General features: G+C 51.1%; 1 protein-coding gene across 1 annotated transcript in view; it reads right to left on the bottom strand.

Moving 5' to 3' along the window:
* LOC121303771 (ryanodine receptor 1-like) overlaps nt 1–16551 on the bottom strand; it is a 94410-nt gene that overhangs the window by 57512 nt on the left and 20347 nt on the right. The window contains exons 18-39 of the mRNA XM_041234549.1: nt 16071–16312; nt 15344–15536; nt 14943–15159; nt 12140–12244; nt 10665–10768; nt 10376–10459; nt 9813–10120; nt 9493–9698; nt 9011–9185; nt 8481–8689; nt 7797–8182; nt 7555–7684; nt 7035–7195; nt 6505–6670; nt 5138–5227; nt 4648–4874; nt 3897–4341; nt 2663–3196; nt 2314–2514; nt 1189–1300; nt 913–1056; nt 426–699 (exon numbers count right to left, since the gene is read on the bottom strand). Of these exons, the coding sequence (XP_041090483.1) occupies nt 426–699; nt 913–1056; nt 1189–1300; nt 2314–2514; nt 2663–3196; nt 3897–4341; nt 4648–4874; nt 5138–5227; nt 6505–6670; nt 7035–7195; nt 7555–7684; nt 7797–8182; nt 8481–8689; nt 9011–9185; nt 9493–9698; nt 9813–10120; nt 10376–10459; nt 10665–10768; nt 12140–12244; nt 14943–15159; nt 15344–15536; nt 16071–16312 (4713 nt within the window). The remainder of the gene's footprint in view (nt 1–425; nt 700–912; nt 1057–1188; nt 1301–2313; nt 2515–2662; nt 3197–3896; nt 4342–4647; nt 4875–5137; nt 5228–6504; nt 6671–7034; nt 7196–7554; nt 7685–7796; nt 8183–8480; nt 8690–9010; nt 9186–9492; nt 9699–9812; nt 10121–10375; nt 10460–10664; nt 10769–12139; nt 12245–14942; nt 15160–15343; nt 15537–16070; nt 16313–16551) is intronic.

Below are 16551 nucleotides of genomic sequence, written 5' to 3'. Positions count from 1 at the left end.
GTTGTAATGGGTAGTGTTGTGTCACACTTTCCTTACACTCTCCCCTATCCCCTCCCTTACACTCCCCTTTATCCCCTCCCTTACACTCCCCTCCATCCCCTCCCTTACACTCCCCTCCATCCCCTCTCTTACACTCCCCTCCATCCCCTCTCTTACACTCTCCCCTATCCCCTCCCTTACACTCCCCTCTATCCCCTCCCTTACACTCCCCTCCATCCCCTCCCTTACACTCCCCTCCATCCCCTCCCTTACACTCCCCTCCATCCCCTCTCTTACACTCTCCCCTATCCCCTCCCTTACACTCCCCTCTATCCCTCCTCTTACGGGGGGTGAGGGCGAGGTAGCGGGAGGGAATGTGAGGGGAGGTAGGGAGGCATGTGAGAAAGGGGCTAAGGGGAGGGAATGGAGGGAGAAGGGAGGAGAATCCAATGCTCTGGATCATGAGCCTCTCCTCCTCGGGGCCCATCTGCACGATGAGCAGGGATCGGATCTGGCCCAGGCACTCCAGCAGGTCCATGGTATCCTGCACCGACACTGCGTTGATGGTGTAGGCCTTGGGCAGCGCTCGGATCAGCTCCCCGATGCAGTCATACTGCTGGTGCAGAAGGCTGAACATCAGCCTCACCAGCTCCGGGTTCTGGATGAACGACTCCTGGGCCCAGTGGACCATGGTGTGGGAGATCAGCTCCTGGAGAGAGCCTGGGAGAGGTGAGAGGAGAGGAGAAGGAGGTCAGGCATTGAGGGGTGGGAAACGGGGCAGAAGAGGGGAAGAAAGGAGAACAGGGATAAAGGTTGTGTTAAAGAATTTTAAATAGTTAAGAGAGAAATACAGGCGCACAGTGAAGCACAGACAGACACACACACACACACACACACACACACACACACACAGTCTGGCTGAGTCTCACTCACTGGGTTTGCTGTCCTCCTCTTGTTCTGAATCCTCCTCCACTTTCTTCTTGCGGAAGTTCTTGACCCGGTCCAATAGGCTGAAGAGCCTTCCTCTCAGGGAGCTGTCCACCTCCTCCTCTTCCTCCTCCTCCTCGATGTGCACTCCTGGAGAGAGAGCGACAGCAGTAAAGATAAGGGAGCACAGCAACCAACTCCCCCCGCAAAACTTCAAGGGCTGTTCCAAGGAATGTTTGAGAAGTGTCTTTTTTGAAGGAGTGCGTGTGAGGGGACTCTTACCGCAGTGAGTCAGCAGGTCGTTGTAGAAGTCGATCAGGTCCTCTCTGATCTCGTCTGGGACAGGGCACTCCTCCTCGTCAGGGCTGTGCTTGAAGTTCAGCAGCATGTTGATCTGCAGGGTGAAAGGAGGCGCTCAATCACTGCTTTAATTCATTTTATTGCAACTTTTGTTTTTATTGACTTGAGATCGCTTTGAGGTACTGCAGTATTAAGGGCTTGATATACCAGGATATAAATGCATGTACTTGCTTACTCACCCTTAGGAGAGTTCAACGCAGGACATTTTTTCGCACTGTAATTCGTATGCAGTTTTTCCCAGTGGCTATGCAATGCTGTTTGCCATAGTTTAAAGTAAGGGTGGTCAAAATCGGCCCTCTAACTGAACAAATTAACCCTCCATCCAGACGCTGAAGCAAGTCATTGTCTCATTTGAGCTGTTATACCTGGAGTGGAACAATGTCCCTCCAGGACCGGGACTGATTGGACAGCCCTGCTCTAACAGAATGAGAAGGGTCTTACCAGAAGGCACCTGCCACCTGTCCCTGTATTCCCTGGACCGTCCCAGTTCTGAGGAAGGAGGCCTTCTCAGGACAATAAATGCCAGCATCATAAACTGAGCACAATTTAGATCAATCAGGATGCAATATTACTGCAGTAAGAGCTCTGGACAAAAGTTTTGCGTCACCTTAAAGAATGAACTAATTTTGCTTCATAAAGTTTCAATTAAACCTGCTGAATAATGTTACGTTAACATATAGAATTTGTAATTTGCCCATATACTTAATGAAAAACTGACAAAAACTGAAAAAAACGTGACATTTCGAAATCTAACATGAAATACTGTACTGCTATTATGGCTTCTGCGATATCGTTTTGTAGTTTCTTTGATGCTACAATGAAGATCTAAATGAAGTTCATATATATTAAATGATGTCTTACTCCTTAACTTGTAAGGGTTGCACAGCTTTTGGCCACAGCTGTAGTAATATAATCAGTGTTTCCTATTGGGTGAATGCAGGACTTCTAAAGGAAGTTTAAACTATTAAAACAACCCTCCTTCTGTTCAACCCTAACGGTAAAGCCCTGCTCTGGGGAAGACCGAACTGGGACTGTGGCTCGCGGTACCTGCTCCTGCGGCGGCGAGCGGAACTCCCTGGTCTTGCGCGCGGTCTCCGCGGCGCTCATGGTGAACGCCAGCATGAGCTCGTTGTAGCGCTCCCTCTGATTGGCCTGGATGAGTTTGACGAAGCGGTCAGAGTATGCGATGATCCCCTCCACTCTGTGCCGCAGCTCACAGTCACAGAAGTACTGAAGCAGGTTGCACATCTGAGAGAGGGGGAAGAGGGAGGGGGGGAGAGAGTTAACAAATGGATTAGTTTAATGCAGCACCTGCAGATACATGCTTCTTAAAGGCAACTGAATGTCCCAGTCTCGTCACACCCACCCCAGTCCTCCTGCTCTCCCTCATTCATACCTGCAGCTTGACAGACTCAGGCAGCTTCATCTGCAGCAGCCCTTCCTCCAGCCCTGCTTCCTCCTCTTTGGAGTCTTCTTCCCCTGCTTCCAGCTCCTCCTCCTCCCCCTTCTCCTCCTCCTTCACCTCTTCTCCCTCCTCCTCCTCCTCTTCTTCCTCCTCCTCCTCCTCCTCATCGTCTACCACCCCTTCGTCCTCCTCGAATCCTTCCTTCCCTTCCTCTGGTGCCTCCTCTTGCTCTTTGGCTTCCTCGTCCACCTCTTCCTTGGCCCCCTCCTCCTCCTTCTCCTTCTCCTCTTCCTCCCCCTTCTCCTCTCCCTCCCCCTCCAGCACTCCGAAGACGTTGGGCTCGATCATCTTGAGGATGTGTTTGACGTCCTCGTCCTGGAAGATGCCCATGATGAGCAGGGTACTGATCAGCTTGAGCACCGGGACGAACTGGAACTCCACGCTGCCCCCTACTGGGTCCCGCGTGTGCTGCCCGCCATCCTGCACAGCGTCCGTCAGCATGTTGATGGCTTTCGTCTTGAGGATCTGCGGACGAGCGAAACAAGCAAATCAATCAATTGAACAGTCCGTCAGTTAAACAGCTGACTGTATCGGACAGGCAAAAAGAGAGAGCGATGAAAAAAATCAGAACTCAACCAATCATATCGATCGGTCAATCGATCGAACAGTCTGTCAATTAAACAGCTAACTTTGCATGGGGCGGCTTGAATCGGATTGTTAGAACAAGGGGTGGGAATAAGACTTGAGTATTGCACAGAAGTTTGAGCTGCAATATTAGACTTATTGTTAAATATTTCAACAGAATATTCTCAGCTTTGTAACAATCATTAGCGATCTCGGATCTCGATACACACCACTTAGATTAGCCAGTCCGGTAATGCTCATAGGTGTCGATCGGGCTGATTTACCGTTCAGAGTGAAGAAACAGCTGCTTGCATTTGTGGAGGAGAACAGCAACCCACACAAACCCAAGCAACTATTTCTTCACTTTTTCACTTGGAATGGTAAATCAGGCTGATCAACACCAGGAGCCCTCACATGTGGACAGCTGTTATTCCACTGGATTGCATTGTAAAAAAAATAAAATAAAATAGCATACAGTACCCAACACCTGCCTATTGCATCCTTTACTAAAGGCAGCCCATACTAGCGCTCATGTCGGGGTCTAACACTGTATAAACAGCCCCATAGTACAAAAAATAACTGCTCTGGGCATCTCCCCCACCTGCAGAGGGATGGAAGGGCTCAGGGTGTAGAGGTCAGGGTCGGTGCCCACGAAGCTGGTGGGTGAGAAGTGCAGTTTGGGGCGCAGGCAGGTGCTGAGCCCCACGCCGGGCAGGCCGTGCCTCTTGCTCTCGTCGGGGAACAGCGTGATGCTCCGCGTCTCCTCCGTCATCGGCACGATGAACTCATTGTTCATCATGAGCCGCGAGCGCTTGGCGGACTCCAGGTGGATGCTGATGAGCAGGTCGTAGTACCCGGAGCGCAGGGGTCCCGGCAGGTAGGCGTTCTCGATGGTGTACAGCAGCTGGGACTCGTCCACGTGGCTGCACAGCGCGTGGGCCACGCGGTTGTTCCCCAGGGCGCACACCCCGCAGTACAGCTTCAGGGTGTGGGAGTGGAACTTGAGCAGGTCCAGACGCTCCGACAGCTCCAGGATGTCAATGCACCTGCCCGGGGGAACGAGGGGAGAAAAAAATCTATATGTTAATGCTAGCAATCACTTTTAAATGTTTTCCTATAGTAAAAGTGCAAATCAAAGTGTAGTAAAGCACAGTGAAAGGGTGAATAAGCATAGTTTGTTTTGCACAGAGAGGTACGGTGAAGAACATCAATAAACATGTCCATCCTCCTCCCTAACCCTCTCTCCCATTTGGTCCCACTGTCTCCAACCCTTTCTCCGTCCCTCCCTGTCTCTCCCAGTTCCGCTGCTCTAACCCCCCACCCCCAGTCTCCCCCAGTCCCTCCCAGTTCACCTGTTCTCCTCGGGGATGTGCAGTGCCATCATGGTGAGCGGCTCACTGCACTCCACCATCCAGCCGTGGCGCTCGGTGACCCGGCCCGTGTCCGTGAACAGGAAGTGGTTGGGCATGCGGCTCCAGACCACGGGGGTCAGCATCTGCACGTCGAGCCGTGGCGGGCACTGGGGCACGGGGTTCTTGCGTTCGCTCCGGAACATCGCGGCTGAGATCGGCATGATGTTCTAGAATGAGAGACACAGAGACAGAGGGAGGAGTGAGGATCAAACCCATCAAGCACTCACAAGCCTTATAGAAGACTCCTCGCAGTAAAAGCACAGCAAACAAACAAACACTGACGTTTGAGTTTCAGAACTGACGTGTATTTTTTTATTTATTTTTTTTTAGTAGCGGTAACTGGATTTGGCAGCACACACACACACACACACACACACACACACACACACACACACACACACACACACACACACACACACACACACACTACGTGAACGGGTGAGCTGGCGTCAACCTGCAGCATGTTCTGGCTGGTGGGGAGGGCAAACACTGCCGGGAACAGCTTGGTGTTGGGCTCCACCTGCACACAGAGGAGACTCAGGGGATCAGAAGAAGGAGCTCACTGCCTGCCACCAGAGGTGGAAATGTGGCGCTGTGGTGCTAGACTCTAGCACCAGGGTTCCTCATATTACGCCAGCAACATCACATTCTGGAGCCAGTAGACATGTTTCATGATTCATTTATTTTTTATTCCTTCGCAACCGTAGATGACGACAGTTTCTCATTGGGTCTGGATGCGCTAACGTGTTGATTTTAAGACAATACAAGCTGTCCTCCCTTCACCGTACCAACCGAGTACCAATCAATAGTAGCTAACGTCCGCGTGACTTCAAAGCTGACTGGAAGGGAATTTTCCACTCATCTGGGGCACTGACGTATTTACTGCCGTGCCAAGGTCGTGAATTGACAACGTATTTCTCCAGTTGGCTTTTAAAACGCTAAAGGGGGAAGTTAACTGCAAAATTACACTGAACCGCTGTCACGCACGCTGGCTGCTGACTTGGCTGCAGACAAACCTGGTGAACGCCGGTGAACAGAATGCTACAGAAAGACAGACGCACAGAATGACGCACTTACAGTTGAGGACGAATGAAAAACCTGCCGAGTTTTCCATGGCAGTGTGGAGCCCTCGCATGGGAAAATGTAGAAATCACAGTAATAACGCAGACCAGCTGCTGTGCTGGGATTAGCTGGCTCCTGTGCTTTATATAGAAAAGGGGTTTGTCTGCCCAGTTAGTGACTGAGTATGTGAAGCCTCTCTCTCTCTCTCTATTTACTGTCTCTGATCTCATCCCTCCATTTCTCTCTCTAAACGCTACATCGCCTCCTAGAGCAGGAAACAGGAGAGGGAGAGGAGATTTCTCTGTTGTCTGTTTGTATTTAGTTACCTGTTCTCCTTACAAAATAAATACAAACAAATTAGTTGGCCTAGCAATGTGCAAAGGAAAGTTACATTTTGGCAAGTGAACTAAGAGCCAACAATCAACACATTCCTGTGATCTGAGGCTTGGAATCTCAGCCCATTAAACTGAATGCAAAGCGTTCTTCTCTGTACTGTATGGTTTGAGCTTCACGTCCAGCCCTTGGCTCTTCACTCAATCTGATGGGCCGAGATGCCAACCACTGGAGTGTAACACAATGTCACTTCTTCAATTCATCTGTTATTTTCACTGTTTAATTATAGGGGGCTGCCTTAAATATGGGAAACCCAACTAACACCTATCTACCCCTATACTGCCTGAATAACTCTCTAGTACCTCTTTTACATTTATCTATATTCCGGTACCTCCCACTTGCCTGGTAAAAGGTGTTTATCTCCTTCCCATTGGCCGTGAAGGTCATGAAGCCGGTTGCCAGGTCGACCAGGCAGCCAATCACAAGGTCCTCCTGGCTGATGCGGGTTTGCTGAGCGCTGTTGCTGAACTCCCCTCCCCACACCATGTAGCAGTTACTGCGCTTCATACTGAGAGAGAGAGGGAGGGGGGAGAGAGAGAGAGGGGGGGGGAGAGTGTGAGCTAGACAAAACAGTTCAACTAATACCCTCACCGGTGAGATCAACTTTCAACCTCAATAAACCCACTGAAGGGATCAGCTGAACAGTTTGTCTGCAGGACTCTAAATAACTAACTCAAAAGCAAGAAGCATATCAACTGCAAGTATTTCTCAACATCTTCAACAGAAACACTGAAAGAAACGTAATAAATTGAACATTTCGCCGAGGATGTGAATGTGCAGTATAACCAGGGGAAAAGCAGGGGGGCAAACTGCTCAATTACTGTGCACACTTAACGGGGTAAACTTGAATGAGGGGCCGCCCTGCTGCTTACCTGTCGTGCACGTTGCCCTTGTCATCTCCCACGGTCACTGTGACGCTGCGCACCTTGCTGAGGTCGAAGTTGGGGTCGTACTGGTGGTAATCGGGGGTCACCCAGCCCACCCACACCCCGCTGGGCTCCTGCCCGGCAAAGATCCGTACGGAGTAGTAGTACTGAGAGAGAGAGAGAGAAAAAGAGAGAGAGAGAGAGGGATTGAGGGGTAGAGAGGGACAAAGTAGAGACTGTGCTCTGTTACAACATTTATTCACTGCTCTACCACCACCAATAAACACAGTTTCCAAAAAAACGATTCTTGTAACACAAACCCACTTACCTAAGACATATTACTTTACCTTCATAAACTAGCATATGAGAATACAAGCTAATTTGTGGGTATACTAGTTTGTTCTAGTCCAGCGGTTTATTACTGGGTTCCCGTGTTCTAGACTCCCATGGTTTGTTACTGGGTTCCCCTGTTCTAGATTCCCATGGTTTATTGCCGGGTTCCCCTGTTCTAGACTCCGGTTCTCACCGTGGTCGTGTTCATGATCATGTCCTGGTCGTCACGGTCATCGGGGACGACGTCCTCCACCAGTCGGGGCATCGCGGGGACCAGCGGGGGAGGGGAGATGAAAGCGGGCTTCTTCACCTTGAACAGGAAGCTGAGAGTGAGAGAGCAAGAGAGTGAGACATTACAATCACACCTTAATTTGTATTCTATCACTTCCCTTCTCTACCTACCCTCAGCCACCCTCTATCCTCACTCCTCCTCACCCTCTCTTCTTGCTCTTTTCCGAGGTCGTGTCCTTGTCGTTCTCCCCCTTGCCGCTCTCCTTTGCTGCTGCTGCTGCTGCTGCTGCTGCCTGCTCTTTTGCCGCCTGGTCCTTGTCCCCTGTGGCCTCGGCCTCCTTGCGGCTGGCTGATTTCTTGTGCTGCTCGAACTCCGAGTCCGGCTCCACGTCCTGCACCTCCTCCTCGGGGATGGTGAGGGCCCGGGTCAGGGGCGTGGTCCCCGCCTGCACGCGGAACGTCTCGTGGAACTCCACGGGCATGCTGAGCCTCAGGAAGAGCAGGTCCGTGTTGCTGTTCTGAGAGCCGAACGTCTTGTGTGTGAGCCTCAGGCAGGGGGGGCTGTCGACTGTACCGTCGATGCGGGAGAGCTGCTCAACGCAAAGCACACGACAGCGGCAATGCGGCACGAATCGAGGCAATGCAATTTAGTGAAGTGCAGTGTAATCTAAGCTAGTGTCATGTGATTCTGAAACTTCTTTGCATCAGATTCTTTGTACCAGATTGAAATGTGTATATATATTTTTTAATCTAGTATAGGGCTCTGTGCAAGACACCCAGTAAGCTGGAGACCAGCTGTAATTGTGCAGCACACTGTACAATATTTTACTTAATGTAAGTTTATGTGAAGTAATGCAACTGGGTGCGACTCCCCCCTCCTCCCAGTACCTCGATGTGGCTGTGATCCGTCGGCACTGGGATGAACTGGGGCAGGCTCTTGCTGAACCACATGGTGATGTCTCTCTTCATGTTGATGGCGAAAGGTTCGAACCCTTCCTGCAGGCCACAGATAGTGAAGTACCGGAGGCTGCTGACATCCTGCCCCAGGTTGAGTCGTCCCACCTGGGACATCCCCAGACTGCAAACAGGGAGGAACCCTGCAGGAGCCAGGAGGAGAAGATGCTGACCACGTTCCCCAAGAGAGATTCTGATCCCTCATAAACCTCTCACAGTGTTGATTCCAAAACAAGAGAAGCTGGCCTTCCCACACCCTTACAACCCAGTACTAATCAATGGAAAATGAGTCTGATCAAGAGCACTGACCTTAACCTGCGGAAACCTTGATCTGAATAACAGAATAACTGATACGAATAATCGGTTTGTGAGAACTAGTTTCTAATCCTCGAGTCTTGAGTCTTAAGACCATATAAGACACCAGGCACTTATGTGTAACCTTTCCAGGTAACTTTCAGACTCACCCTCCTCGATCTCGATGTCTTTGAAGGCGATGTCGGAGCCCGAGTCTCTGATCAGCATCTCTCCGTTGAGGGTGAACATGATGTTGTTCTCCGTCAGGTCGATCATGCAGCCCACCACGTCTCCCGACTGCCAGTTCCGTCCAAACGGCTCGCTGCCATTGTGCCAGCGCTGAGCCTGGGGGGGGTTTGACACATCATTTTTAGACAGGACACAGCGAGTCACGGTAAAGCATATTAAAAAAAAAAACATGACAAGCCAAGGTATATAACCAAGGGAAGAGCATGGGGGAAACTGCAAAATCACCTTGCAAACGTACCCTGGTAAACCTTTATAAGGGTTTAAAACCTAAATACAACATCTCACTTTAAAATCTGCACAGACCTATATAACGGATAGGACACGTTGGACTTATGGAATTCTGTGAGCTGCAGTCTCTTAAGTGAAGCTGCCTGCAGTGATTCTCTCTCTCGCCCTTCCTCACCTTACAGCCGTTGAAGACGTAGGCGAGCTCGTCCCCTCCCAGCCCCACATCAGCGCGGACGTTGGGCCGCGCCCAGCCCACGCGCATCTCCCCCGTAGTCACCACCTCGAACTCAAAGTACCACTTCCCAGCTTTCACTGCGTACGACTTCTCTGCGCGGAAAACACGCACCTTCTCCGCACGAGCGCCGGCAGAACTCTGACCACCTGGGGCAGAGTGGGGCAGAGAGAGAAATATGGGGCCAGAGGGAGAGAGAGAAATCGTCAATGGTAATGCAGTCACCGATTGCAAACATCATCATAAAAAGGGGAGGGGCTTACTCGACTCCTGGTCTGGAGGCTCGATGTTGTAGCCGTAGCCAATCAGCGTGCGGACAGCCTCACACAGGCTGTCCCGATTGGTCTTCTTCGTGCGCTCGTCGAGCAGGTTGTACGGGACCAGGCGAGGGTTCCGCTTGTTCACGATGTCCTGCACGATGCTGTAGGTCCAGCCCTGACGAACCCGGTCCCGTGCCCACACGTTGTGTCCGTTCTCTGCAAGCCGGTCCACAAGGGTGTTCTGGGCAGGGGTGAGCTTGACGTGGTTCAGGTCCAGAGGGGCTGGCTTGTACCCATTGCTCATAATGTAGCTGCAGATGAACAATATGCAATACACACTATACAATGTATGTGATATACAACATACAATTACTGCTTAAACTACTTCAAGACAGGACGGTCAGGGAATGAGTGACAGCAGCTGGAGGCACAGCTGCAGCATTTCTATGCAAGAGTACCGAGTGAATCAGGTTCCTGTTAGAAAAATAGAGTGCTCGATCAAGAAAAGAAAGAGAGAAAGACAGACAGACATTGGGGACACAGAGAAGAGAGAGTTGTAGACTCACGTTTTCGGGAGCTTGGTCTTCTTCAGATTCTCCTCTGCTTTCTCATCAGCCATCCCAACATGGCAGCCCAGCGCCAGCAACGTCCTGGAGGGGAAACACAGAGCAATGAGAGAGAAACACAGATCAATAAATCACTCCATCCATCAGAGATCACTTCATTCACCAGAGATCACTCCATTCACCCGAGATCACTCCATCCATCAGAGATCACTCCATTCATCAGAGATCACTCAGTTCATCAGAGATGTCACTCAGTTCATCAGAGATGTCACTCAGTTCTCAGCCTCACTTCAGGGTCTCCCCGGACATCTGCAGGTTGTAGTTCCTCTCTGGCTCGGGAAGCCGATGGAAATCCAGCAGGCAGGGGTGCAGCTTCTTGTTGTCATCCCGGAACTGCGCAGCACACAAAGGAAGACAACTTACATTTCTCATTTTTTAACTATAAGAAGAAAACTGTCCACTTATAATATGTTTCAAAGTGTTCGGTGGCTGTCTCTGATCGTGTTGAGAGTGTGTTTTGTTCTCTTGCACTGTCTCTGTGTGACAGACCCTCTCCCCTCTCCCCTCACTCTGTACCTCAGTGTTGTATCAGTTTATCTGTGGTGTGTCTGTGTCTCTTATAATATGTTTCAAAGTGTTCGGTGGCTGTCTCTGATCACGTTGAGAGTGTGTTTCGTTCTCTTGCACTGTCTCTGTGTGACAGACCCTCTCCCCTCTCCCCTCACTCTGTACCTCAGTGTTGTATCAGTTTATCTGTGGTGTGTCTGTGTCTCTTATAATATGTTTCGAAGTGTTCGGTGGCTGTCTCTGATCGTGTTGAGAGTGTGTTTCGTTCTCTTGCACTGTCTCTGTGTGACAGACCCTCTCCCCTCTCCCCTCACTCTGTACCTCAGTGTTGTATCAGTTTATCTGTGGTGTGTCTGTGTCTCTTATAATATGTTTCGAAGTGTTCGGTGGCTGTCTCTGATCGTGTTGAGAGTGTGTTTCGTTCTCTTGCACTGTCTCTGTGTGACAGACCCTCTCCCCTCTCCCCTCTCCCTGTACCTCAGTGTTGTATCAGTTTATCTGTGGTGTGTCTGTGTCTCTTATAATATGTTTCGAAGTGTTCGGTGGCTGTCTCTGATCACGTTGAGAGTGTGTTTCGTTCTCTTGCACTGTCTCTGTGTGACAGACCCTCCCCCCTCTCCCTGTACCTCAGTGTTGTATCAGTTTATCTGTGGTGTGTCTGTGTGTCTTATAATATGTTTCGAAGTGTTCGGTGGCTGTCTCTGATCGTGTTGAGAGTGCGTTTCGTTCTCTTGCACTGTCTCTGTGTGACAGACCCTCCCTCCTCCCTCCTCTCCCTGTACCTCAGTGTTGTATCAGTTTATCTGTGGTGTGTCTGTGTCTCTTATGATATGTTTCGAAGTGTTCGGTGGCTGTCTCTGATCACGTTGAGAGTGTGTTTCGTTCTCTTGCACTGTCTCTGTGCGACAGACCCCCGCGTCCAGGACCCTCTTAGTTAAATAAATACATTTGAAATTTGACACAGCAAAGAGTGTGTGAGAACAAAATGCACTCTCTACTTGATCAGAGGCAGCCACCCAACACTTACACACATACGTTCTAGTTCATCTGCCTCTGACTTGAGCTGAAGGTGTAACTGGTCGGTTCTGATACAGCGATTCACAACATAGCGTATCTCAATGGCCCTTTTCTTTAACCACTGGACCACCAAGCCTCCATGCACACTGTGGCCAGAGGACAGGGGCAGGGGTCACTGACCGTGTCGTAGGTCCAGCCCTGCTCGATGCGGGTCAGTGCCCACAGCTCGTGGATGTTTTCTGCCAGCTTCTCTCTGATTCTCTCCAGGTGAGGGGGCAGCACGATCTGGGGGGGTGGAGAGAGCAGGAGAGGCAGGCGTGAGGGTTTCACTTCAGAATGCAAGCAGGAGGCACTGTGGCCGCAGTCAGTGTTATCAGGAAAAAAAATACAATGTGTTTGTGTACTTCTGTGTGGGGGGGGGGCAGGTTTATAGGGCTTGCTGGGTTAAAAAAGTCTCCACAAGGAAGGAAAGTCTGACAAAACCTACCTTATGAGGACACATAGTCCTTTGAAGTGTTTAAACAGGCATTAAAAAAGTCACTATTGTTTTTTAAAACAAACTAAAAGTGGCCAAATATTTAGTTTGTTGTTGACTTTCACCCTGTGTGGAGTTTTGTTTGACTGGAGTTAGGAATAGTAAATAAAAATAGTGAGAGTCAATGCAAAGTCCTTATAAACACTGTAAACAAACATGTGAATCTGTGTGCACATCGCTGTGTGTCTAGGCGTGTGTGTGTGCCCATGTATATGTTGGTGAGTGTGTCTGCATGTTGCTGTGTCTGTGTATTTCACTGTGTTTCTGACTGTTTCTGTGTGTGTCTCAGTGTGTGCTGAACCCTACCTGCACAGTGTCCACAGGGCAGGGTGTGAAGGCGGTGTGGTTCAGGGACTGGGTCTGTGTGTGTGTGTGTGTCTCAGTGTGTGCTGAACCCTACCTGCACAGTGTCCACAGGGCAGGGTGTGAAGGCAGTGTGTGTGTGTCTCAATGTGTGCTGAACCCTACCTGCACAGTGTCCACAGGGCAGGGTGTGAAGGCAGTGTGGGTCAGGGACTGGGTCTGTGTGTGTGTGTCAGTGTGTGCTGAACCCTACCTGCACAGTGTCCACAGGGCAGGGTGTGAAGGCGGTGTGGGTCAGGGACTGGGTCTGTGTGTGTGTGTGTGTGTGTGTGTGTGTGTGTGTGTGTGTGTGTGTGTGTGTGTCTCAATGTGTGCTGAACCCTACCACAGTGACAGGTGGACGACAGTGTGGGTCAGGGACAGGGCAGGGTGTGTGTGTGTGTGTGGTGGGTGTGTGTCTGTGTGTGTGTGTTTGTGGCTGGTCAATGCTGCCTGCACAGTGTCCACAGGGCAGGGTGTGAAGGCGGTGTGGGTCAGGGACTGGGTCTGTGTGTGTGTGTGTCTCAGTGTGTGCTGAACCCTACCTGCACAGTGTCCACAGGGCAGGGTGTGAAGGCGGTGTGGGTCAGGGACTGGGTCTGTGTGTGTGTGTGTGTGTGTGTGTGTGTGTGTGTGTGTGTGTGCTGAAGGCAGTGTGTGTGGGACTGGGTCAATGTGTGCTGAACCCTGGGTGTTACACAGGATGGACGTGTCCAGGTGTTCCATGTATTCTGTGTGTGTGTCTCAAGCGTGTTGCTGAACACTGCACGTGTCCACAGGGCAGTCCCTGAGGGCGTCAGGGACTGTGTTGTGTGTGTGTGTGTGTGTGTGTGTGTGTGTGTGTGTGTGTGTCTCAATGTGTGCTGAACAGGGACTGCAACAGTGTCACACAAGGGTGTGGGTGTGTCCCAGTGTGTGCTGACACCCTACCTGCCACCACTAGGGCCAGAGTGTCCACGTGGGACTGGGTGTGTGTGTGTGTGTGTGTGTGTGTGTGTGTGTGTGTGTGTCTCAGTGTTGTGCTGAACCCTACCTGCACAGTGTCCACAGGGCAGGGTGTGAAGGCAGTGTGTGGTCAGGGTCAGGGACTGGTCCAGTGTGTGTGAACCCTACCTGCACAGTGTCCACAGGGCAGGGTGTGAAGGCGGTGTGTGTGTGGGTGTGTGTGTGTGTGTGTGTCTCAGTGTGTGCTGAACCCTACCTGCACAGTGTCCACAGGGCAGGGTGTGAAGGCGGTGTGGGTCAGGGACTGGGTCTGTGTGTGTGTGTGTGTGTGTGTGTGTGTCTACCTGCACAGTGTCCACAGGGTTACAACGACTGGGATGGACGTGTCACAGTGGTGTCCCACGTCCCACACTTCCGTGTGACTGACCACACACTACACAAGTGCACAGTGTCCAGGGCAAGGTGTGAAGGCGGTGTGGTTCAGGGACTGGGTCTGTGGTGTGTGTGTGTGTGTGTGTGTGTGCTGAACCCTACCTGCACAGTGTCCACAGGGCAGGGTGTGAAGGCGGTGTGGGTCAGGGACTGGGTCTGTGTGTGTGTGTGTGTGTGTGTGTGTCTGTGTGTCACAGTGTGTGTGTGGTTGTGTGTGTGTCTCAATGTGTGTGTGCTGAACCCTACCTGCACAGTGTCCACAGGGCAGGGTGTGAAGGCGGTGTGGTTCAGGTGGGTAGGGTTTGTGTGTGTTGTGGTGTTGTGTGTGTGTGTGTGTGTGTGTTTGTCTCAATGTGTGCTGAACCCTACCTGCACAGTGTCCACAGGGCAGGGTGTGAGGGCGGTGTGGGTGTGAAGGCGGTGGGGTCAGGGAATGGTGTGTGTGTGTGTGTGTGTGTGTGTGTCTCAGTGTGTGCTGAACCCTACCTGCACAGTGTCCACAGGGCAGGGTGTGAAGGCAGTGTGGGTCAGGGACTGGGTCTGTGTGTGTGTGTGTGTGTGTGTGTGTCAGTGTGTGTGTGTTGAACCTACCGCCACAGTGTCCACAGGGTGTGAAGGCAGTTCAGGGACCCAGGTCCTGTGACTGTGTGTGTGTGTGTGTCTGTGTGTGTGTGTGTGTGTGTGTGTGTGTGTGTGTGTGTGTGTGTCTCAATGTGTGCTGAACCCTACCTGCACAGTGTCCACAGGGCAGGGTGTGAAGGCAGTGTGGGTCAGGGACTGGGTCGGCCCCAGCAGGTTTCGGATCCCGTCGAAGTCGTGCTTGTACTCCTTTATCGGCTCGATCCGCATCCTCTCCTTCGGCAGCAGCGCCTCGTAGCACGGAGCATAACCCGGAGGAGGCAGGAACTTGAACTCGCCATGGCGACCGCCCAGCAGGAAGCGAACCCTAAAATGGAGGGGGGAGGGGGGCAGGATGTACAATTAACCTGCAGATTTACCATGGTAATCTTTTATAAGGAAAACAGGAAAATGGACATGCAAATTTAATGGTGAAGTTTAACAAGGGATACTCCCAATTTCCCAATATCCCAGTCCACCCCCCTCCCAATCCCAGTTATCCCAGTACCTACTTGACCCCAGCAGAGCAGCTGACGACTGGAAAGAAGAGCCCGTCCAGGTTGAAGTTCTCGAACATGCCCTGCACCGGGTGCCCGTTGACTCTGAAGGAGATGCTGGGCACGCTGAGATCCAGACAGCAGCTCACCACGTCACCGGGGGCCAGCATGTGCTGACTGGGGGAGGCGACCGCTCGCGGGACACGCCCTAAACGGGGGGCGGGGAGGGGGGGGGGGGGGGCAATATTCAGAGTGTCACGTTTTAGGAATAGGTTATATTACTGGTGCATGCATGTTTTCAGTTGTTATTGTGAACATAAAACACACAGGCACAAGTAATATACCTAGTGCATGTGTGGCTCTGGGTTATCTGTGAGAGCGGAATTCCAGCAGTGTGTTTTCCAGAGAAATAGGAGACTCAGTCAGCCCTAGTTCTGTTTCTTTTTTTAATCCCCGTTCCCCTGCCTTGCTTTGGTTTATTTTTTAACCCATTAATGCACAGTGACCTCATTTGAGGATGGATATAAAAAAAAAAGGTTTTTCTTTATATGGGGAGACATGGAAGACGCAAATGCATGACGACCTCATTTTCATTTCAAAACATATTTATTAATGTGTCCAAAACAGCTACTCTCTATATTTCACACATGAAAGGGTTGAGTCTTTTGAAAACTATCCCTCCATCCTCTACACCACAATATTATAGAGGAAGAATGACTGAGCCTCATAGATTGGGACTCACCAGACCACAGGTGCAGCCCATCGAACCCGTATGAGTAGAGGTCGTCCCCCACCCCGTTGCTGCCCCAGCCCTCGCCCCCCCCGGGGTAGGGGCTGTACCCCTCGGTCAGGGCCCAGCCCACCCTCAGGTGCGTGGCCTGCGCCGTCACAAAGGAGTCCACGTAGTCCACCATCACCTCGAAGTACCACTTCTTGTACTGTGTGGAGCCCTCGCATGTGCCCAGGAAGAGGTTGGGCCTCATACTGAGGGGAGGAAGAGAGAAAAAACACACACGAGAGAGAGAGAGCGAGAGAGAGAGAGAGAGAGAGAGAGAGAGAGAGAGAGAGAGAGAGAGAGAAACAGAGAGAGAAAGAGAGAGAAACAGAGGAGAGAAAGAGAGGAGAGAAAGAGATTCATTTAAACGGTTTTGCAGCACGCTAAATAATCATACACTTCCACTCACTATACAGTACACGGAACTGCATGACAGGGTTATTACCAT

This window comes from Polyodon spathula, chromosome 35 (assembly GCF_017654505.1).
Source record: "Polyodon spathula isolate WHYD16114869_AA chromosome 35, ASM1765450v1, whole genome shotgun sequence".
NCBI classification, from domain to species: Eukaryota; Metazoa; Chordata; class Actinopteri; order Acipenseriformes; family Polyodontidae; genus Polyodon; species Polyodon spathula.
Note: the sequence above shows the minus strand (reverse complement) of the source record. Positions and strands in the feature narration are given on the sequence as shown.